The following is a 24,806-nucleotide window of genomic DNA, read 5'->3' as shown; positions in this document are numbered from 1 at the left end:
GCATCAAGATATGTCAAAAGAAACTCCTCAAACTGAAATGCAAAGAGAAATGAGAATTAAAAAAACAAACAAACAAACAAACAAACAAACAAAAAAAAAAACAAAAAACCAAAACTAAAAAACCACCACCATGGACACAAAATAGAACAGAACATCCAAGAGGTATGGGACAATTCTGAAAGATATTAATAGGAACTGGAATATCAGAAGGAGAAGAGAGAGAAAAGAATATTTGAAGGAATATTGGCCAAAAGTTTCCAAAATTAATGACAGACTCCAAACTACAGATCCAGGAAGCTCAGAAAACAGCAAATGGTAAAAAAACACTCCCAAATCTACACCTAGGCATTTCATAATTATTTATAAATAAGTAAGTAAGTAAGTGAATAAATAAATAAATGCAGGCAGGAAACCAAAGACAAAAAAAAAAATCTTGAAAGCTGCAGCCTGGGGGAAGGGGGAGAGGGGAGGGGGAGGGGAGAAGTAGGGGAGCCCTGGAGCTGTAGAACAAGGAGGGGAATCACAGAGGACATATGGTCAGAAACCATGCAAGCGAGATAAGAGTGGGGTGAAATTTGTTTATAGTGTTGAAAGAGAAAAAACCCACCAACCTAGAATTCTGCATCCAGCGAAAGTATCCTTCAAAGGTGAAGGAGAAATAAAGACCTCCTCAGACACACAAACGCTGAGGGAACTCATTGCCAGCAGACCTGCCCTACAAGAAATGTGAGGGTACTTTCTTTAGGCAGTGGGAAAATGACAGAGGTCAGAAACCTGGATCTACATGAAAAAAGGGCAGGCCATGGGGAAGGAATACACGCGAGTGAAGTGAACTTATTCCTGACTACCGACGGATCTAAACGATAGCCCTGTGTGTCCAGTATCAGCAGTAGCTGCACCGGGCCACTGATGGACAGATACACGGGAACAGCAGCAGCAACGTCACAAGCAACTGGAGGGAGGGATCGGGAACTCTCTGGGAAAAGATACCTACACGAACACCAAGCAGAGCAGTTATCTGAAGGGCGACTAAGGCCAGTTAATGTGCATCTTCTAATGCAACTGCTGAACAATTTTTTTAAAAGTATAACCAATATGCTAAAGACAGGAAATAAAATAGAATCAGAAAATGCTTAATTAAAAGTAGAGAAGGCAGAAAAAGGAAGCCTCTGGTAATGAACAGAAAAAAGAACAATGGTTATTATTAACCCAAACACATCAAAAATCACTTTAAATGTGGCTAGTCTAAATATACAAATGAAAAGACAGATTATCAGGGTATATTTAAAAAAAAAAAAAAAAAAAGCCCCACCTAGAGGTGTCTACAAGAAACCTACAGGGAGTATAAAGACCCCTTTAAGTTAAACGTAAAGAGATGGAGAAAGAGATGTGGTGCTGGCGCTAACAAGGAGCCAGAGCAGACACGTCAGACCTCAGAGCAAGGACGGTTATCGGGGATAAGAAGGGCATTCCAGAATGATAAAAGGGTCAATTCCCCAGGAACACATAACAATCCTAAACACATAAGCACCGAACAACACAGTGCCAAACTACGTGAACAAAACTGACAGGACTGCAGGAGGAGGAGGAGACCCTGACGCGCCTCGCTCAGGAGCGGGCAGATCCAGCAGCAGGTCAGGAAGAACCTGGTGGAACTCAGCAGCACATCAGTCAGCTGCACCTGCCGCAGAGCACAGCCTGCGTCATCAGCAACAGCAGGGTGCACACATTCTCAGGCTCACCCAGAGCACTCACCGAGACGGGCCACGTTCTGGCCACGAAACACACCATGGCACATTCAAAAGAACAAACGTCACACAATGTCTGCTCTCAGACCACAGTGGAATTAAAGCAGAAATCAGTAACAAAAGACATCTGGGAAATCCCCAAATATTTACAAATAAAATTCCTTGCCATAGAGTTTTAATTTCTGTCTAGAATTTCATTACTGTATCTTTCTCCTATAACTACTTTTAACTTTCAAATAACTTGTATCTCAACATATAAATTAAATGTATCATTGGTACAAAGACATTTGAAAACAAAAGAGGTCTTCAAGTTATTCTAAGTTCAAGAAAAAAATTGTCTAGGGCGCCTGGGTGGCTCAGTCGTTAAGCGTCTGCCTTCGGCTCAGGGCGTGATCCCAGCGTTCTGGGATCGAGCCCCACATCAGGCTTCTCTGATGGGAGCCTGCTTCTTCCTCTCCCACTCCCCCTGCTTGTATTCCCTCTCTCACTGGCTGTCTCTCTCTGTCAAATAAATAAATAAAATCTTAAAAAAAAAAAAAATTGCCTGTACTGTTCATCCCAAGCATTGTAAGTACTATGTATTTACCCACAATGGCCAGAGTATGGATTAAAAGAATTACAAATACAATGACATAAAGTCCTAAAGGTGACAAATACCACCTCACCAGAGCAAAAATCCCTGAAGGCCTAGAGAACACAAACACGGAAGCAGCCGAGCTCCATGCCCATGGCTGCTTCCACTTTCAGCACTCAGCTCTGGCTCCCAGCCACATGTGGGGAATCCCACTGAACAAGCCTGCTCTGACGTTAACTCAAGACAAGTGTGTGCATTCTCTAGCAGGGGCTTCTACCAACTCCTATGGGGTTGTGAACACACCAGGCATCAGGTACACCACGTATTCACAGTATGCAACTAAGTCAAACTAACTCAAAGAATACAAACTAATTTTGGAAGACCTGGCAAGTAACAGTGCAAGCTTGTCTAGAGAAACATTTTATACCAGATTTGAATGAAGTATTTTGCCAAATGCATCTCATTTTTCTCAATAAATGTGGCATCTAAGCTAATGTATATTTTAAATGCATCAGTGGGGGCGCCTGGGTGGCTCAGTCGTTAAATGTCTGCCTTCGGCTTAGGTCATGACCCCAGGGTCCTGGGATCGAGTCCAGCATCGGGCTCCCTGCTCAGTGGGAAGCCTGCTTCTCCCTCTGCTCCTCCCCCCTGCTCATGCGCTCTCTCTCTCTCTCTCCTGCAAAAGTAAGTAAAATCTTTAAAAAAATAAAATAAATGCATCAGTGAACAGTCCTGACATCAGTAGCAAAGTGACTGAAATAAAAGCTTACTAGCTTGTCCTCTGCATTGCCTTTCTACCCATAAATCCTCCACATCTATCTACTGGATTAAAGTTTAGAAGATATTTAATAAATAGATTTTATATATAGATGATACTCCCCCAAAATATTTTTCTTCTCCTTTACCCTTTTATGGACTACCTATAATGAAAAGGCCAAAAGTCAGGGGGAAAAAAATCAGTTTTTTACAAGTGTCCCAATAGCCTTTTGGAATAATCAATTTCACTATTTAAAGATGTTTAGGATCTGATTCTTGAATAGTTTCTACCAGCAAGACACTATAACAGAACATTCTCTACTCTCTCCTAGGGGGGGCTCCCAGGGAGTAGAAAGCAGTTGTATTATGTTAAGAACAGAAGGGACAGCTTCCCTGCCCATACAATCACCCAGAGGGAAAGAGGCTACAGAGACCAGGCGGACCACGAACACAGCCCGGCTCTGAATACACACCGGAAAAAAACGCTACTGCTAATCCCTCTATTAATAACGCCATCATTAAATGTCCAAACTGAGGGATAGTCAATCTAACAAAATTTAAGCATAAATGTGGGCAGTTACCCAGTACTAACTGCAACAGAACATGACAAACTGATTCTATTCTATTCTAAATCAGTGGTTAGATGTCCCTCCCCAGGAAAGAAACAACAAAGCCCACTGATGGGCTACACACACCCTACTTCACAGCAAATTCCCCCTGGGGAAAGAAAACGTTTGTGTAGTCTGAAAAAGCCCTTCCATCCCATGTCCTCCTCCCTTCTCCCAGTTGAGAATCACTGTTTTAAATAATCCGTAGAGTTTTGGGGAAAACTAAAAATTTCACTGCAAAGGCTAAGCTATGAAAATATAAGCATGGGGTTCTCTGAAAAGAACTACATAAAAAGCAAATCTTTTCTACACGCTCACTCCTTCTCTGAACAGCCTCTGAGCACAGCTGGTCTGGGAGGCCCCTTCCTTTGCGCCTGCCAGCCGCCTCCCAACAGCCTGCACGGCACTGAGACCTTCTCTCGAATTCTGTTTACATTTCCTCCTTTTAAGCCTGTGCATTTTGACAGGTCCTTCGTTTTCGTGCTTAGAGAGCATAATCATTTCAGAAACTATAGAGCCCAGCTAGTGTCAGAGGCCTCATGCTGTACTCACCGTATTTCACCCACGCAACATTAAGAAAAAGAGCCAGGCCCCAGGAGGCCATGAGGAAAAGAAGTGAACTGGTGTCTGGGTGAGCAGAACAGCCATGTGTGGAGTTCCCCCAAGTACAGCCCATTATACCAACATCATTTGGAAAACTGTTAATGTTCTAGTTAATTCTGAAGGAGTAAACCATGACTCTTGTGATTGCTTTTACAATTGTGAAGGTTCAAAATTCTGAGAGCTTAAGAAATTACAGTAAAAGGAGACATTTGTAGACCTTCCTATCAAGAGTAGACTAGGTCTTATACAAGTCGCCAATTTATGGATTTTTGTTTGTTAAAATGTGTACTTCTTGTAAGATCGTAGTGACAGCTGAGATTCCAGGCCCTCTGTGCCCTCACTTACCTTACTGTGTGTGAAGGGGGGCGCCGTGTACAAGGTGGGGTGGATAAGAGGGCGGGGCAGGTGTGGGACCGCATGCAGAGGCACGTGTCCGTGGATATGGGGGTAAAGATGCAGAGCAGGATGTGTGGGCTTCTCTGGACTCATGAACTGATGGCCAGGGGGCAGGGCTGCTGCGGTCATTGCTGATGCCGTCAGTCCAGAAGCTTCTTGTTTACAAACATGACACTCACAAGGGTCTGGTGCTTGTTCAGCCTAAAAGGAAGGGGAAAAAAGTACCTGCTTATTCAGTGAAACAAAGAATGGTGTGAATTAAACCAAAGTCAGTCACATTCTGCCGAGCAGTTACACAGCCACTACAAAGATGAAAGGGCTCACGTGACACCTCGAGTTGCCCAGAGCCCTCCTTGTAAAGTACAGAAGGGACCTCAAGAGCCTGGGACGGAGCAGACCTGAGGAGAGAAGAGATGCACACCTCACCCCCGGCCAGGTGTCTGCTGAGGCAGCAGTCACACCCATCCGTGCCTGTGCCTGTCTGCACAGGGATAAGGGAGCTGGCCAGGGAGGCGGGGCTCAGGGGGAGAGGGGAGCCGGGGCCGAGGATGACACAGCACCGGCACGGGCTCCGTGGGGCTCACACAGCTCATGAGTGGTTACATGGAGGTGCTGCGAGAGGCACCAGGGACAGGACTCGGCAAGGGCGACATGAAGCAGTCGGTGGCTCCTGCCCCTCAAAACAGGGGTAAAACTGAACGCTATTGTCAAAGCAACCGTTTCAGGGTCTGGAAAATCAACCCAAGGAAAAAGCAAATCAAGAAGCATTTATTCATGCCAATCTGCTGGAATGTCAGGTAAGAGCAGCAGGAGCCTGGCCTTTCCTGGGGCTCTTCCCATTCCCAACTCCCAACAGCCCTTAAAAACAAACTAAAAAGACCAAAGAATCAATAGCAGAATTTAAATGGTACACTAAAAATTTTAATACAAATGAAGGAGTAAAGGAGGAACGGAGGAACAAAAAAACATGACACGTATGGAAAGACACAGCGAAGCGGCGGCGGCACATAGCACGGCGATCGCTGCGTGAGATCATAAACGAAGCCCTCCAGACGGAAGGCAGAGATCAACTGACAAGACACAAGACTTAATGAAAGGATTCAAAGACAAATCTTAAATTCAAAGATACAAAGAGGCTAAAATTCAAAGGATGAAAAAATAGGTAACATGCATACAGTAACCCTAAGGCAGCGGGAGCAACTCTGCGCACATCAGATGAAATACTCTTTCAGAGGAGAAAAGCTGGCGGAAAGCATCTCGTAACGACAAAAGAGTTGATACATCAAGAAGAGGTAATAATAACACACGCGTACACCTTCAACAACACTGTCCCAAACGCATGAATTGAAATCTGCAAAGGGAACTGACAGTCCAGCAGTGATAAGTGAAGACTTCAGGATGTCTCTCAGTAATTTTCAGAACTGGACAGAAAATCAGGGAGGATCCAGAGAACTGGAATAAGACTATCAATCTGACCAAACTTTCATTCACAGGACACTCCATCTAACAAGAGTAGAACACAAATTATTTTCAAGTATACACAGAACATTATCTAGGACAGACCAGATGTTAGGTCATGTTAGGTCTCAGTAAGTTCTAAAATCCATAATCGAAGCTTAGATTCAACAAGCTAGAAAGGGAAGAACAAACCAAACCCAAAGTCAATGCAAAGAAATAACAGAGATTAGAATACAAATCAATGAAATAAAAGAGAAAAACAGAAAATTAACAAAACCCCCAATTTTTTTTTTTTACAAAAACTGTTAATTCTTTAGCCAGACTGAGGATTTTAAAAAAAGTAGACAAAATTACCCAAGTGATGCATTACCATCACTCCAGACCCTGCAGAATTACAAGCATCATAAAAGAATAAACCACCACCTCATGCCACCAAAACAGACAATGTCGATGAAATGGAGGAGTCCCTAAAGAGACATAAAAATTTTAAATTAATTCAAGAAGAAACAGAAAATCTGAATGAACTACAACAAGTAAACAAAATTTGAACTAGTAATTCTAAATCTTCCCACAAGAAAAGACCAGGCCCATGGGACTTCACTGGTAAATTCTATGAACTATTTGAGAAATCTCAATTTTAGATAAATTTCTTCAGAAAATATAGGCAGAATAAACACTTCCCAACTCATTCTATGAGGCCATTATTACCCTGATATCAAAGCCAGACACAGACACGACAAGGATAGATAACTACAGAACAGGATCTTTTATTAACATGGATGCAAAAATCCTAACATAAGATTAGCAAACCAATCCAGCAACATACCAAAAGAAAAAAAAAAGTTTATACACCATGACAAATGGGATTTATCCCAAGAACACAAGGTTGGTTTAACATCAGAGAATCAGTGGCGCCTGGGTGGCTCAGTCAGTTAAGCATCTGACTCCTGATCTCAGCTCAGGTCTTGATCTCAGGGTCGTGAGTTCCAGCCCTGCATGCACTGGGCTTCACACAGGGCATGGAGTCTACTTAAAAAAAAAAAAAAAAAAAAAAAGCCCAAGAATCACTTGATGCAACACACCACAGTAAAAGAACAAAGGATGAGAACCACAGGAACGTTTTAATGGATACAGAAAAGGCATTTGGGGAACCCGATACACGTTCATGATTAAACTCTTAGGAAATGAGGAGTTGACAGGATTTATTTCCTCAACATGGTAAGGCCATCCATGGAAAACGTACAGCTGGCCTCATCCCAGTCACAGACTGAGCGCTTCCCTCCTGGGACCGGGAGCAAGGCAAAGATGTGTGCTTGAAACACTTCCCCGCGGCACCACGCCAGAGGCGCTAGCTAGCTCAGTAAGGCAAGGGTAAGATGTTACAAGATTTGAGAAGGAAAAGTAAAATGGTCTTTATTCACAAACATCATCTTGCATGCACAAAATCCAAAGGAATCTAACCAAAAGAGAGCAACCAAAGAATAAGTGAGTTTAAGCTGCAGAATATGACAAATACTTGAAAATCAACCGTACTTCTATATATCAGCAACAATCGAAAATTGAAATTTGAAAATATCACTTACTAAAGAATCAAAAACATCTCATACTTAAGAATGAATTTAAGAAATATGTTCAAGACCCACTGACTAGAAATTTTTTTAACTGCTGAAAGAAATTAAAGATGATTTAAATAAATGGAAAGATATAGCACATTCCAAGGCTGACAGATTCAATTTTGTTAAGACTGTATTTTCTCCAAACGGATCTACATCATCCCACAAAGAAAGGAGTAGGCCCAGAGACGTTTGCTGCTGAATTCTACCATGTATTCAAAAGTTCAACACAATCTCTATCAAAATCCAGGCAGGTATTTTTGTAGAGCAAGCTGATTCTAAAACTTGGGAAACACGAAGGACTTTGAACAGCCTACATAATTGTCAATAGGCCCACCAAGCTGGGGCGCAGACCCTACCTGCTGTCCAACCTTAATACAGAGCAGGTCACATACACTATGGGAAAGGACCCAGAGGTCAAATGAGCAGAGAACGCAGAGCGCAGACAACAAACACCTGTATTTTTCAACAAATGGCTGATGCAATTCAATAGGAAAAGAGAGGGTATTGTCAACAAATGGTGCCGGGACAACTGGATGTCCACGCATGCAAAAAGATGAATGTGGACCCTCACCTCATACCATGATCAAAAACTGGTCAAATGAACCACACCTTAAGTGAGAGCTGAAGTTATAAATCTTATAGAAGAAAACAGAGTTTTCTAGCATGATTCATAAAAGGAAAAACCGAGGAACTAAAAAAATTCACCAAAATTAAAAACTTGTTTTTCAAAAAACACCACAGAAAAACTAATAGGGGCACCGGGGTGGCACAGTCAGTTAGGCGTGCGACTCCTGGTTTCAGCTCAGGTCGTGACCTCAGGGTTGTGAGATCAAGCCCCGTATCAGGCTCTGCGCTCAGCAAGGAGTCAGCTTGGGATTCTCTCTCCCTCTCCCTTTGACCCTCTCACTGTGTGCATGTGCCATATGCTTTCTCTCTCTCAAGTAAGCAAATAAATAAAATCTCAAAAAAAAAAAAAAACCACAACCAAAAAACACCAAAACACAACTAATAAACATGGCACAGACCAAGAGAAAATCTCTGCAAATCACATACTTACAAAGGACTTACAATAACATATAAAAAGTCGGACACCTCAACAATAAGATGGAACAGGAAATGAAAGGAAGACTGCGATCTCAAGGGGCTGCCGTTTCTCACCAGACTGGCCAAACCCCAAGACCGTGACATCATCCCCTTCTAGGGGGCAGGGGAGGCCATCACACTCTGACCCAGAGGAGCCACCACTGGTGACCAATCTACTCACGTGGGAAAGCTCAGACATATAAGGCTGCTTACCAATGGCATATAGGGAAAACAAAGGGAAGCAAACACAAGTGCCCATCAGCAGGGACTAGAAAGAAACAGAGAATTCCGGTGGCACACAGAGAGGGCAGGAGACAAGGACAAGAAAGTGCACTCCATACAGAATCAGTCAGGATATAATGCTGACAGAAAAAGCAAGGGGAACTGAGTGTGCACTAGTATAAGCCTTGTCACAGGAAAGGGGAAGAATAAATATTAGCATTTGCATAAACAAACACCGGAAGGACACACTAGTAAGGCTGACTGGTTACCTACTGAGACTAGAACTGGGGGGGTGGGTAGGTGCTGAGCAGGCAGATGGTGAAGAGTGCCGGGGCCAGACTTCTCGGTGGGGTACCTTTTCATGTCACCTTTCTTGTTTGAACTGTGGGTCTACACTGCCCATTATGGCAAATAATTAGCCGAGCACCCCAACCTTCATCTGTTCTTCCTTTCATTTAAGAACTACGTGAGCGGGGCGCCTGGGTGGCTCAGTCGGTTCAGCATCTGCCTTCAGCTCAGGTCGTGATCCCAGGGTTCTGGGATTGAGTCCTGCATTGGGCTCTCGGCTCGGTGGGGAGCCTGCTTCTCCCTGCACCTCTGCACCCCGCCCCCGCTCATGTGTGTGCCGGTGCGCACGCTCTCACTCTCTCAAATAAATAAAGTCTTAAAAAAAAAAAAAAAAAAAAAAAAGAACTACGTGAGCATCTATTTATAAAACCAGGAGTCTCTAAGGGAAAACAGTCATCTCCTGAGGTACTCTCATCTTTGGTTAACAGAAAAACAGATATCCACCAGAAAAAACCTCCCTTACAAAATCAACCTTTTTGGAAATTTGAACATTCCATTATTTTACTTGTTAAAAAAACCCTCCCCTTGCTTCTTTAAGACAAAACAACGGTCTACGACGGCTAAATGTCTGGGGCGACTCGGGTGCTGCAAGATCAAGACTGTCGAGTGGATTCAAGCAAGAAGAACACGATGAAAGCGGGGTTAGGAATCATGTCCGTGTATTTTATAAGCATGCCTCAACCCTCTCCAGTTCTCATCTTTAGAAGCTATGCAAGATAACGTAAATTTGCATTCAGTAACACTCACGTTTAGAGGAACTATACACAGAAAAAGACACCTTGGGAAAACACAAAGTTCGGGAAAATGAAATCATACCTGCTGAGTAGGGTAAGACGGGGGTGGACTCTCCACTTTACTTTCCTCTTTCCTGGGACTCCCGTTGCCTAGAGCTACGTCTTGCTTTGGGGCTCCTGGCGGCTCCCCACTGCTCTCGCCGTCTGCCTCTTCATCGTCAGCCTCTGAAGAGCTACTACTGGTGCTGCTTACCTGAGGGGACTTTAAAAACAACCTTTGTAATTTATACTTTTTCAAAATGGAAGAATTAAAAACAGTAAGACACCAGATCACCACTTTATGCCATTTATTGTCACTACGAAGTCATGCCCATACCTCATCTTTCAGAGCCATGTTTTCCCCGCCACCATTCAATTCGCTGTGGATTCCATTCATATTGGCCACCACCTCAGTATCATCGTAGTTACTCAGTGGATAAATATCAGCAAATTTAGCTGACAGTGGTGCAACGTCTTCATCATCACTACAACTGAGACAGGCAGAGATGGTCACCACGAGGCTGCTCACCCACGGGGGACAGTGAGTGAACCACCCACTAAGCACAGACGTTTCCTTTTCGGACACCGTTCTGGTTTACAAAAGTATTACACTGAGCACCACGCATACTTCGCAACATCTCTTAGTAACCTGAACACTGGGGGGAAATGCCTGAAAGATTACCATTTGTGCTATGTAGAAGAATGGAAAACAAAATGCCAAAAGAAGAAAAATATCTGGGAAACGGCCAAAATTTAATCAGATTAGTTATTATTGCATTTCCATTTGGCTTGAAGTGCCTTGGTGTACAACTGTTCGCTGCCATTTCCAAGCAGACACAATTAATTTTTTATTAGAATTAAAGGGGGTACAAAGAACCACCAAAATTTCAGACATAGCTAGCTGAACAAAACTTGAAAGGCACTTAGGTGAGAAAATACTAAAAGTTTTTTTTACTACAAGGCTAGCTCTCAACAAGTTAGTCATGATCTTAATTAAATATCAGCTTTAACAAGACATCTAAACAATGGGCAAATGGAAGATTTACTAAAAAAAATGCAGGTAAATTTCAAGACTGTAGCCGATGAAGGCCACTGCAAACATACGTTTTTCTGGTGCGTGAAAAGGGCGGGCACACAGTCCCCACATCAGTGCAGACTATGCAAGGCACGGACCCTACGTGGTCACCCCGCCAGGACGATAAACATGCCTCTGAGTCTGTCTTCAGGCTCCAAATACAGTAACTTCCAGAAGGAAAAATCCTACCAAGTAGGGCTCTCTTGGATTTAAGAGAGTGTCCAGAATTGCTAAACTCAGATGTCCTTTCCATTTTTGGAAAAAGAGGGAACACAACATGCTGGAATCTGGAGCTCACCAAAGTTAGCACCCACAGCACCCACCAAGCAAAGGCTGCTCAGGTCTCCTGAGGCCTGTGGCACCTGAGGTGATAGAACGTGTGGCCTTGGTCAACACTTACACCCACCTCCTGAAACATTACCACCACCACGATTCACAGATGAGGAGGCCAAGGTTCAGACATGAAGTGATTAAATCATTTGCTCGATGTAATGAAGACAGGCTTCATCTACCTGAGAGCCCACGAAAACTAGAGAGCCCCGCAGTACAGAGACTCCAGTCGCACAATTCTCTTTAACCAACTTAGTAATGACACCAATAAGGAGATGCCACTAACCAAAGGCAAGAGCGGAGGCTTTCAAGTCCAAGTAGTCCATGTCTGAAAGACATTCATCCCAAGCAGCTGAAGGGCCAGAGACCCAGTGCAGCCGCGGGTGATCCCGGCCCACGGAGAAAGGTGCCCACAGCCCACGAGCCCACACCCAACATCGGCAGCTGTGACACACGAGCAGGGATGGGCTTTTCTAACATAAATTTTTATTAGACCATACGTGTTTAATTTTGGTATGTTTTTGTAAGAGCTTCGCAAACAGCTAGCTGGGAAACCCTCAACCCTCCTTCACAGGCTCCCAGAGAGAGCACAGGGTATTGGGACTAGAAAGCTGGGCAACCCTCAACCCTCCTTCACAGGCTCCCAGAGAGAGCACAGGGTATTGGGACTAGAAAGCAGCTCGAGCTCAACAGAGTCATGGCGTTCCGACCAATCCCTTCAGAATTATTTTGTGTTTTGAGACCAGATCCATATCAAGGACTGCAAGACTCTGAAGAAAAGCCTCAGAATCATCGGCGGAATCCAGAAGGAGGCAGTGAGAAATATGAGAGAAGCTGAGCAGCCCAAGGGCAGGGCAACAATCCCTCCCACTGGGAACCATGCTGGTGTCCATCACCTCCACGGGGCTTCCGACAGCCACACACTCTACGATAAGCAAAATGCAAACCCAAGTTTACCTAAATAAAATAAAAACACACATCCATGTGCAACCCATCCAGAAGTTAGAGTGGTAAGCCTCAACAAATGACAGGGTCACAACTCTGAGAAATGTGGGACCACTCACCTACAGTGTGAGTTGGCGACAGCTACACAGCCACCTCGCTCATAAAAAATGTACTTCTAGATAATGTGGGAACACGGAAAACAGAACCTTTCAATCGCTTGCTAAAGTGATCATCTGAGTTTTTAGCAAGACATGGAAATAAGCATGAATGCTGAACGGACAATGAGGCGGAATGAACTTCGGGCTGATGACCCTCAAATAAAATGAGGAAACGTGAAGCCAGCACTGAAGAGACACTTCCCTGCATACCAACATGGTTTTTGCTTTACTGGCATTTATAAATTTACCGTACTTTTTCTTTCAGGTAATGAAATAGTGTCAAAGTTTGGGTTTACTGATTTCGTATTTTAAAAGTTGCTTGAAAAATGAAGGATCCTTTTTCTTGAAAAGCACTATAATGATATTTGTACTTCTGTAGACATTACTGTCCATATTTCTCATTATTGGGTTACGTAAATTTCTGAAATCTTATTACAAAGTCACAACTTACAAAGTTGGTGCAGAGCCATTGTCTGTGAGGATGAGTCTGGGATGTTGCTGAATTGTAATGGGAGAGCTGGAGCCTGACCCTGAGCTTGCTGAGGACACGCTAGGTGGGCGCATCTCAGAGAGATAGTCGGGAGCAGAATCCACTTGGAGGGGCAGCTGGTGACTGTGGATGTCGCCAGTGACGGGGGGGTCCATGACACCACAAGTGAGGATGTGTGAGAGGCTGCAGTCATCACAAGCACATCTGAGTGGGAATGAAGGACAGTTACCCAGAGAGCCAAGAGAGGTCAGACCATGCTCTGTCAGGGTCAGCGCCTCTACTGAGGTCGTGGGTCCCACAGGCCCGCTGCGCCCACACGACAGCACAGGCTCACCTTCTCCTGTAGTTGCAGTTGGGGCAGTCGGGCATGCTTAGCCGGGAGGACAGCATGTGCCTCATGGCATCCGTGAAGTTGTTCTCACCGGCGACTGCTTTCTTATTGGTCAGCTAGAGAAAATCACCAAGCGAGAGGTTAACTCTGCAAAACATACCCCCAGTCAGGTGGTTCAGCTTCTCAGTAATCATGGTAGTATGTGCCATGCGCATTCAGAAGCCAGTGGCCACAGCTTCCTAGAGCGTGACAGGGCCAGGAAGGGGCAGAGCTGAAATGCACAGCAGCCGCAGGCCCAAGCCTCACAAAGGCCGGGGAGCAGTAACCTTCCTGGCCGGAGCCTCACCAGCAGACACCTGGCCTTTACCTGGAACCAGTTGTGTGCTCAGTACTCACTAGGGACCAGCAGCGCAGAGCTAAACTGTGGCCCCCCAGGAGCTTAGAGCCTGGAACAGGAAACCGGGATGCGGGAGGTGCCCTGGCAGAAAAGCAGCTCAGCAGGGCGCCAGGCCCAAGCAGGGGCCAGAGGACGCGGTGTTGGTAACTCTGTCAGAGGCGAAGAGGGAATCCAAATCCAGGGCAGAGCACTGAGCTAGGCATCACTGAGACACCTGGGCCCAGCAGGAGGGGGTCTTGGGGGACGGGACGGGGTGGGGCCTGCACATGCAGAGCCACAGCACCAGAGTGCCCACGAGTTAGAAGGCATTTGTGACACATGACAGAAGCAGGTGGGTGGGAGGACGCCCAGCTGGGGAGGACACCCACTGCAGGAACAAGGACTGACACAGGAAGGGTGCAGATCAAGGAGCTACCTAGCAAGTGGCACTCAAACTTCCAGTCGACAAGGCAAGCATCTGGATTTCAGAGAAGAAACCTACAGACCAGCTCTGGCAATGGGATGGGTGGTGCTAGAAGGGCCATTTGATAGGCTAGAAGCCACACAGGAAGGGTTGGGGGGTGGGAGCAGGTGAGCAAGCCCAGTATGGTGCCCAGAGGAGACCACAGGGGTAAGGACACCAGCGAGGGGGGCTAAGGCCAAGGGCCACCAATGCCTGAGGAATGCCGGGGCGGGGGGGAGAGCTGGCTGGAGAGAAAGCAGAAGAGATGCCAGCTTGTGGATGAGAATCAAAGGAAGCAAGTTTCCAAAGTCAAGTATCCTAAGGACATCGGGGCAGGGCCCCCCAGCCAGCCACAGTGGGGTGCAGAGACGTAGGGAAGAGCCTGTGGGGAAGGAGGGAGTGAGCAGTGTTGTCAGCAGCTACACTGAAAGGACGGCACAGGCCCACGTGGGAAGGCCTGTGAATCGGGCCAACTCCCAGCTCTGTGACTTCACGGCACCAGCCGCCTCCGAGGGGACCACATAGCAGGGACTCAGGTGGCTGTGGGCTAGCGTGGGTCGTTCGATTAAATGGGATTTTCCTTGAGGCATACAGAAGAGAAGGACATGGGATAAGGGAGACTAATTTATCCAGGATTAACAACACTCTCAGGAGCAGACCCACAGTGTGGCCTTGAAATGGCGGGGTTTTTCCCTGAGCAGTGCGCAGCCTCCCCACAGCCTTACCTGCTCTTCAATGAACCGCCTCTGTTTGAAGAGCTCCCAGTCCTCCGTCAGCATGCGCTGTTTCGTTTTCATTGTCATCTAGGAAGGAGATGCAAGCAAAAACCTAGTGCCAGCAAGAGCCAGCCGGGCGTCTGCGAGTGGAGATTTCAGAAACGGCGCACGTGACCAACTCCCCTGCAGACAGGGGAAGGCACGACACAGACTCGCGGCCCGGCGCTCCGCCTCTCCCACGTGCTCTGCTCGCGTGGCAAACACGGAGGAACTCACATTTAAAAAAGAAATGAAGATCTCAGAGCGGAATCTGTCACTGCGGTAAGCGAGCATTCAGCCGGTACTGAGCGCCCGTCACATGCCTGTGCCAGAGGCAGAAACGTGAAGATGCGCGACTCTGAGCGCAGAGACCCGAGCAGCCTGAGCTGGCGTGGATGGTCACGTGCCCCACGGGCAGATTCTGTAGGACTCCCCCCCACCCCGCACAGGGCCCCTGGCGGAGTCAAAGGCACAGAGACAGCAGGAAGATGGGGAGCCAGGCGCTGGGGGAGAGGGTCGGTCGGGGAAGGTGGAGCTGCTCTACACGTGGAGGGCGGGGGCTTGTGCCACAACAGGAACAGACTTGCTGCCACTGAACTGGACCCTGAGCAATGGTTACAATGGTATGTTTTCTGTTATGTGTATTTTACCACAATTAAAAAAGAAACCAAATTGAGAGGAATAGGGAATTAAGAATGGGCTCAAGGTACAGTTTTACTGGGGTGGGAGAGGCTCTGAAATGACTAAATATTGATGTTTATCTACATGTGTTCTTGTAATTACTGAAAACTTAAGAATATTTCCTAAAAAGAGAAATATGGGATATATATCTTCCAAATTATTAAAACAAAAAAGGGGAGGGGGACATATTGAATCCCACAGGCAAGAAATAGTACCAATAAACCCTCCAAAACAAGAGTAATTTCAAAAAATAAATTCATGCATTTGAAAAAAAATTTACATAGTTTAAACTGTGAGAGAAGAAATCAAAGTTGAAATTACAGTCCATGGAGATCACGGACAATGAAAGTCCCACAAATTAAATTATGTAAGATGCACCCAACACACAGAAGAAAATGTACAGGCTTCAGTGTGTTTATGAGAGAACAAAACAGAAGACTGAAAAGTATGTGTTCCACGTAAGAAGCCAAAGAAACAAAACAAAATGAGAAACGAATAAAGCAGAAAGAAATTAAAGTAAAAGCAGAAATTATCAGGAAAACAAAGAAGCAAATGTGCTCAATAAACCCGAAAATGCTGGTCCTCCAGACACCCTCCTAGGCTGACCAAGGGAAGAAAAGGCCCCACGGAAAACCGTGGGCATGAGCTAGGACAGACACAGGCAGAGGAGGTCTCCTTTAAACCCCACGAGGACGTATGTGTACAATGGAGACCTTCACCTCCACAGAAATGCTGTGAGCAGGTGGCTCATGGGATATTCTGCTGTGCCTGCCCAACGAGTTTTAAAAGCTGAGTCAACAAAATAGCTCCTGAGATTTCACCTAAGCCCAGACTTTGGATTCTGTGGACATCCCCACAGCTCTGAGGCACTCCGCCCTTCACTGCCCTCCTGGTTGAGGGTAGGGCATTTCCTCTTGGCGCAGAAGGTGTTTTTCTCGGCAAAGTGGGGCAGGGAGGCAGGCAGGGGAGCACAGCAGCTCTCCCACAGCCACGCCCCCCCCCCCCCCTTTGATCGCTCCCCTCTGAGCACAAGCTCGTCATCCCTTGTCTACATGATATGGACAATCTCCTAGGCAGACATCAACTTGTGGAACTCGCTCAAGAAGGAGGAACCCCAAAACAGATGACAAAGTGTAATATGAATATGAATACGGAGTCCTCACTCCTCCTCTGTACAAAAAGAAATCACACCCCAGGTTATAGGGTGGATTCTATCAAACCCTTTATGGAACAGAAAATTTAAACTATTACTGAAAATTAAAAAAACATGGAAAGTTTCTCAATGCATTCTCTGGGATTAGGATAAATAACTTTCATACAAAACAGACAAAGTCTCAAAGACACTCAATGATGCCTCAGAATACAAACCCAAAAATCCTAAATAAAATATTAGCTACTTAAATCTACTAATGGGTTAACAGAATATATATCATAATCTAATAGGCTTTAATCCCAGGAATGCAAGCATGTCTCGAAATTAGGAAACCTAATGTCTTACTTCAAAGAGAAAAATACATGAAAGAAAAACCATACAATCAAATTCAATATTATTCCTGTTTTTTACAAAAATCATAACTTAAATAAGCTAGAAAAAAAGGAAACTTCCTTAATGTGTTAAAAACTCACCAGTACCCACGGGAGGCATGGGACTTCATGGGACGAGTGCACAGCCGTCCCCGTGAAGCCGGAGCAGCACACAGTGCCGCCAGCTACGCTAATTTGTGACGAGCTGAGGTCTCTAACTGAAGCCAAACAGTGCAAACGGCGGAAAAGGTAACACAAAACTATCACTCATAGGAGACACGGCTTCTAGAAACTTCAAGGCAGCTGACTCAGAAACTCCTGTAGAGTCAGTAAGGGTGCCGGGTAAAATGCCAACAGCCGGACGGCCCCGGCCCCGGCCCCGGCCCCGGCCCCGGCCCCAGCCCCAGAAGCCCCAGGTAAAAACTTGATGGAAGCCATGAACTGTAAAACCATCAGACAGAATACAAAACACGACCTAAACACAGCAATGTGCACCACCTTCCTGGATGGACTCGATGCTGGAGCCGGCTCTCGTCTATGTCCTGTACGTCTGCCGCTTTCAGGAAAAACATTTTCCTCTCACAAGCAGCAATTACTATCACACGTTTAAAAAATGATTTCGGAGGAGGGGTGCCTGGGTGGCTCTGTCAGTTGAGGATCCGACTCTTGATCTCAGCTCAGGTCTTGATCTTGGGGTTTTAGTTCAAGCCCCATGTTGCGCTCCATGGAGCCCATGTAAAATAAAATAAAATCTTTTTTTTTTTTAATTTATATGACTGGAAATTTTTTTTAAAGATTTTATTTATTTATTTGAGAGAGAGCGAGAGAGCATGAGCAGGCATAGGGGCATGGGGAGAGGAAGAAGCAGACTCCCTGCTCAGCAGGAAGCCCAACTAGAGGCTCAATCCCAGGACCCTGGGATCATGACCTGAGCCAAAGGCTCACACAACCAACTGAGCCACCCAGGAGCCCAAAATAAAATGAAATTTTAATTAAAAAAAAAAGGAAAAGATTTTCAATAAGCTAGAATTAAGAAAGAAACCTCCTCTTTGACCCGCACCCCCACATCCTCTGGGATTAATTTTTCCAAACATTTGGGTGCCTGCAGGCTTCTGTATGTGTCCAACAACAAATAAAGGGTATGTTTAAACTGCAAGCAGAACAAGTGATCTCCAAGCTGTTACCCGTGTCCCAAGTCCACACTTAAATTTATGAATACTCAATTATTTACAGGTGTTTTGAAACCTTGGAATCACTAATAATTTCTAAACTACTACTTGATTAGAAGCGACTCATGTCCACTCCAAGGATTCCGGAACGACTGGTGCCCTCTGGATGCTGCTAACATCGCTCGGTTTCCTTAATGTGTATTAGTGGCATCATGGTTTCTTGATAGGTGAGTGAAAATAATACATTTTCTGGTTGCTTTGGTAAGGAGGATGATTTTTTTCTTTGTGTGTGGGGGGGAAGACCTTTTTTCCCTTTTCCTTATTGTGGTAAAATACATGTTACATAAAATTTATCATCTTAACCATTTTTTAAAAAAAGATTTTGTTTATTCATTTGAGAGAGAGAAAACAAGCTTGGGGGGGCAGAGGCAGAGGGAGAAGCAGGCTCCCCACTGAGCAGGGAGCCCGATGCGGGGCTGGATGCCAGGACCCTGAGACCACGACCTGAGCCGAAGGCAGACGCTTCACAGACTGAGCCCCCCAGGCGCCCCCAGTCTCAACCATTTTTAGGTGTGCAGTTCAGTGGTATTAAGTACACTCACATTATCATGCAAACATCCTCACCATCCCTCCCCAGAACTTTCTCATCTTCCCCAACTGAAACTCTGTCCCAATGAAAACCCCCCCGCTCTCCCCTCCCCTAGTCCCTCGTCCCCATGAGTTATACTTTCTGTCTCTAGTAGGAGTCTGACTACTGTAGGTACCTCATATAAGTGGAGTGCTAATATACTTGTCCTTCTGTGTCTGGTTTGGTTCACTTAATGTCTTTAATGTTCTTTCATATTTTTAGGTCCTCCATTTAGGTCCTTTTCCACCGAGTTAATTTCTGCATATGGTGTGAGGTAAGGCTCCAATGTCAATCTTTTGCACGGGGATATGCAGTTTCCCCAGCACCGTTTGTTGAAAAGGCTGTCCTTTCCCCTTTGAGTGGTCTTGGCACCCTTACTGAATGTCACGTGACCACACATGAGGGTCTATCTTTATGTCAGCACCACGCTGGTTTGGTTACTATAGCTCTGTAGTCCGTTTCAAATTCAGGAAGTTTGAGTCCTCCAGATTTGTTGTTCTTTTTCAAGACTGTTCCAGCTATTCTGAGTCCCCTGAGATTGCATATGAATTTTAAGATGGGTTTTTCTATTTCTACAAAAATGACTTTAGGATTTTGATAGGTATTGCACTGAGTCTGTAGACCATTTTAGCTAACACGGACATTTTAATATTATTGAGTCTTCCAATGAACATGGGATGTGCTTCCCTTTATGTCTTCAATTTTTTTTTTTAATTTTTTTAAAGATTTATTTATTTCAGAGTCAGAGAGACAGTGAGCTCAAGCATGAGTGGAGGGAGGGACAGAGGGAGAAGCAGACACCCCGCTGAGCAGGGAGCCCAACTGGGGCTCAATTCCAGGACCCCAGGATCATGACCTGAGCCGAAGGCAGATGCCTACCCAACTGAGCCACCTGGGCGACTTTCATCTTTAGTTTCTTTCAGAAACGTTTTAATACTTTTCATTGTACAAGCCTTCTATCTCGAATAAATTAATTTGTATTTTACCCTTGATACAGTTGTAAATGGGATTATTTTCATAACTTCCTTTGCAGATTGTTCGTTAACATACAGAAATAACACTTTTTGTGCATTTACTTTGTTCCTGATGCTTTGCTAAATTCATTTACTCTAATAGCGTTTATTTTTTTATAGTCTTTAGGATTTTCTACACGTAAGATCATATCATCTGCAGAAATAATTTTACTTCTTCCTTCCCAGTATGGAACGGCTTTTATTTTTCTTGCCTCACTGCTCTGACCAGAACTTCCAGTACCACGTGGAATAGAAGTGGTGAAGGCAAGCCACCCTGCCTTGTTCCTCATCTTAGAGGAAAGGCTCTCAGTCTTTCACCACTGAGTATGATTTTCCTGCGGGTTCTTTAATATGGCTCTTACCATGTGGAGGCAGTTCCCTTCTGTTCCTCGTTTGTTGAGTGTTTTTATCATGAAAGGGTGTTAAATACTGTCAAATGATTTTCGTGTATCGATGGACATGATCCTGTGTTTTTTTTACCCCCTCTGTTCTGCTGGTGCGGCATATGACACTGATCAGTTTTCGGGTACTGACCCATACCTGCGTTCCAGGTATAAATCCCACTTGGTCATGGTGTATATAGTCCTCGTAATGTGCTGCTGAATTCTGTTTGCTAGTACTGCGCTGAGGATTTTTGCATCCGTGTTCATCATGGATGCTGGTCTTACAGTATCTCTTGTCTGGCTTTGGTATCAGGGTAACGCTGGCCTCACAGAATGAGCTGGGAAGCTTCTCTCCCCTTCAATTTTTGGGAAAAGTCTGGGAAGGATTGGTGTTAATTCTTCTTTAAATGTTTGGGAGAAATCACCTGTGAAGCCGTCAGGTCCTGGGCTTTGCTCTGTGGGGAGATTTTTGATTACTGCTTCAGTGTCCTTACCAGTCGTAGGTCTATTCAGACTTTCTATGTCTCCGTGATGTAGTCTTGGTAGGTTCTGTTTGCAGGAATTTGTCCGCTTATCTAAGTTATCCGATTTGTGTTGTACAACTGTTCACAGTACTCTCTGGCAATCCTTTTAACTTCGGTAGAATCAGTAATATGTTCCCACTTCATTTCTGATTTTAATAATCGGACTCTTTTTTTCTCAGCCCATATAGTTAAAGGTTTGTCAACTTGGATGATCTTAATGAACCAACTTTTGGTTTCACTGATATTCCTCTATTTTCTAGTTTGTTGATCTGCTCTAATCTTTATTATTTCTTTCCTTCTGCTAGCTTTGGGTTTAGCTTGTCTTCTTTCTCTAGATCCTTAAGTTGCCAAGTTAGGCAGCTGATCTAAGTGAGATCTTTCCTGCTTCTTATTGTAAACATTTAGAGTTGTAAGTACATGTACTGTTAAAGAAATAAAATTTAATTTCAGCTTTACTTTTTAAAGTAAGACTGTATTTTCCTTCCTAGAGAAAACAAGTATACTGTTATTTTTACACATACCCCATTTTTGTCAGAATAGCAGTGATAACTCCATGTATTATATTCCTAAATAGGCATTTAACTTCAGGTACAACTACACCAAGAAATTACTGTTCCCAAAGGTTTTCTCAATCTTAGCAAAGTCTCAGTCCTTCCTTTCTTCTAAGAGTTGTCTTGGGGCATTTATGTGTTTAGTCCCCGTTCAACTGGAGAAATAAAGAAAGGATTTCTGAAACTAGAATTGCATTTATATTCGTCATACTTATAAAGTGAGATGAGAGAGAGTCCACAGGGGCTGCAGTAAGGCAGGATGCGGATACCCCTGATCCAAACCCCAGAGTCTCCAAAGTATAATACAGAGGGGCGCCTGAGTGGCTGAGTTAAGCGTTCAACTCTTGGCATCAGCTCAGGTCACAATCTCAGGGTCGTGGGATCAAGCCCCATGTGAGGCTTGGTGCTCAGTGCAGAGTCTGCTTGAGATTCTCTCTCCCTCTGCCCCCATCCCCATGCTCTCTCCTAAAATAAACACATAAATCTTAAAAAAAAAAAAAAAGAAAAGAAAAGAAAAGAAAAAGAGAAAAGGAAAGTACAGAGCTGTCAGTGCTCTCTTATTACTCCTTATACCCTATTACCTTGAAAAGGGCTGTTCTGAATGCCCCCTCCTCTGACCCACCCTCCCGTGGTTTTAGAAAGGCAGGCAGGCTGGCTGGGATACCCTGTGGAAGTCCTGCTCTGTGTCCCCAAGAGGCTCTTGCTGACCAGCTGCACCTGCCCTTCAGCCCCCTCTCCAACAGGAGCGCCCTGCCTTCTTGGGCCTTCCTCCCAGCCTATAAGCCACCTGCCAAGCACAACCATGTTCTGTCTGCACTCCCTCTCTAGATAGTTAGAGACAGAGAAGGGGCTCTGAGCAGCAGAGCGTTCTGTGAATGGTTCCTGAAATTACAAGGCTCAGCAGCTCCCCAAGGCCCCATGGGCTCTTGCAGGTGACACTGAGCCAGGTAGCAGCCTATGCAGGTGACACTGTGTGTCGCTAGGTCAACGTGGACCCAACGAACAGCTGCTGTCACCCCCAGGCATAGCTGGGTGAAGGCCACCATGGTACCAGAGGGCCTCAGTTCCCTCTGGAAAGTCAGCAGCCAGACTCCTCCCACCTGTACCTTCCCTGTCACCTTGGCACATGTGCCTTACCCACAGCAAGTCCTGGTGGCACACACTCACCTGCTCGTCGACGTAGGCATCGATCCTTTGCTGGCATTCCAGCCACTCCTCAGCCACCCTACGCAACTCCTCTTCAGAGCGCTGGTACCGCTGCAGCAAGGTGCTGTATGTGTCCTCATTGCACGTGTCATGTGTCGTGGTTCCCAGCCTAGGGAGAGACGCATTTCAGCAAAAGAAAGGGGCCCAAAGGCTCTGGGCCAGAGACCAGAGGTCTGCTTGTTTGTCACCTCCTCTCCCAACGTGACATGTGGGACACCACCACACACCACACATGGCTGCCGTGAGGGATCAGCAAATACATATGCAAGGTACCTCAGAACAGAGTCTGGCATAAAGGAGAAGCTCAAACAAGTAAGAATTCAAAAGAAAAAAAGTCAGTGGTGAATAAGACTGTTCTACAAGACTAAGGCCTTGGGGTACCTGGGGGCTCAGTCAGTTGAACGTCTGACTCCTGGGTTTCAGCGCAGGTCATGGTCTCGGGGTCAAGAGATCACACCCCATCTCAGGCTCTATGCTCAGCGGGGAGTCTGCTAGAGATTCTCTCTCTCCCTCTGCCCCTCCCTCAACTCCCTCTCTACAGACATACACATATACATACACACATACATACATAAATGAGGCCTAGCAGTTCAGTTTACTAAATGTGGAGTTGTAACCTATTTTTCCCCAATGAAATACACTGACCCAGAGAAAACACAACATTTAATGAGAAATACAAAACTTGGACTTGATTTTCAAATTAAGTAAAACAGAAAATTCGATTCAAAGAAATATATTTTATAGTTTTATTTATTCTATATTATTTAAGAAAGTTGGTAAGACGACAAATGAGAAAATGAACCGAAAATGAAACATACATACAGTAAACAATGAGGAAAACACCTAGACTTTTGGGAAACAGAATACGGGGGGGGGGGGGGGGCGCAGGGGATGGCCTGGGGTGAGCAGAAAGCCAAGCGGGACAGCAGCTAACATGTCATCAGAAACTGCTCATTGTCTGAATATCTAAATACATTAACGCTGGAACCAAAACAACTGTAATAAAGGCATCTCGACAAGAAATTTCAAAATCAAAACAACATTTATAGTCACTCAGGGGCAAAAAGACAATGTGCAGGAATGATCAGCAGTGTCGACATAAAAACACTGGAAGCTACACAGTGGGAATCCACATCTAGACAAAGGTACTCCAGATAACTAGGTGCCTATTACGATGCTTGTAATTACATCTCTTCGTTCATGTCTACTTTACTTACACGTGTGCCCATGTTAAGTGAAGATATGACTAATGCCATCATGTTTAAAGATGTGTGTGGGGTGGACACTGAACTGTTTACAGTACCTATGTCTCTTCATGATTTTGTATATTTTCAGAATTTCACTGCATCACAATCTAATAGTTTTATAATAAATATAAACAATAAAGTAATTTTAAAATTAGGACGCTCGCAATGGGCACAAATGGCTCCCTCCCCTTTCCCCTGTCTCCGCCTGTGGGTGGGTCCCACTTGTGACTATTGCGTAAAACAGAGAACCTGCAAATGAACTCACAGCTGCTCAAGTTATCTACACACATGTCCAACTGTGAAATTCACGCCAAGGAGGGAGCAGGCAGAAGCCAGGCCTAACCGAATAGGTGTTTAGGGGAGGCCAGAGACAGGAAAGAAATGGAGACTGACCCACACAGTGACTAAGGCTCTCTCAAACACTAAGGCTGTCCTTTCTAAGGCTGTTTCTGCCCCTCAGGATACAAAACTCCTCAAGACGCAGAATCCAGTGACTCTGGCTGGGCTCTGCACAGCCACTGGGTGGCCCTCGGGCCTGAGAACACACCCTTCTGTCTTGCTGCTCACCAGCCCACGGAGCAGCCACTTTCTCCCCATTCCTGCTTCCACAACCTTGCTCATTACAGACGGATTTCCATGCTTCACGAAAAGCCTGCCTTCTATATAATGCCACCCCACTCCTCTAGCACCACTTGGAAAACAGGGATGTTAAGGGGGACAGGCACCTGCCCAGCACACACTTCTCTTCCCCTCCTACTGGATGTGAGAACTG

The 24,806-nt window shown here is 45.2% G+C and overlaps 1 protein-coding gene across 3 annotated transcripts in view; it reads right to left on the bottom strand.

Annotated features, from left to right (window-relative positions):
- The window catches only part of LOC113245700 (E3 ubiquitin-protein ligase RNF4), a 207,212-nt gene that overhangs the window by 36,726 nt on the left and 145,680 nt on the right, over positions 1-24,806 (bottom strand). For all 3 annotated transcript variants that reach the window (XM_057309835.1, XM_057309836.1, XM_057309837.1), the window contains 7 exons: positions 22,749-22,896; positions 15,079-15,156; positions 13,518-13,630; positions 13,145-13,387; positions 10,523-10,676; positions 10,229-10,408; positions 4,635-4,886 (listed from right to left, as the gene is read on the bottom strand). In XM_057309835.1, the coding sequence (XP_057165818.1) occupies positions 4,635-4,886; positions 10,229-10,408; positions 10,523-10,676; positions 13,145-13,387; positions 13,518-13,630; positions 15,079-15,156; positions 22,749-22,896 (1,168 nt within the window). The remainder of the gene's footprint in view (positions 1-4,634; positions 4,887-10,228; positions 10,409-10,522; positions 10,677-13,144; positions 13,388-13,517; positions 13,631-15,078; positions 15,157-22,748; positions 22,897-24,806) is intronic.

Source organism: Ursus arctos, unplaced genomic scaffold (assembly GCF_023065955.2).
Source record: "Ursus arctos isolate Adak ecotype North America unplaced genomic scaffold, UrsArc2.0 scaffold_9, whole genome shotgun sequence".
NCBI classification, from domain to species: Eukaryota; Metazoa; Chordata; class Mammalia; order Carnivora; family Ursidae; genus Ursus; species Ursus arctos.
The sequence above is the reverse complement of the archived record's forward strand: the minus strand, read 5'-3'. Positions and strand labels throughout refer to the sequence as shown.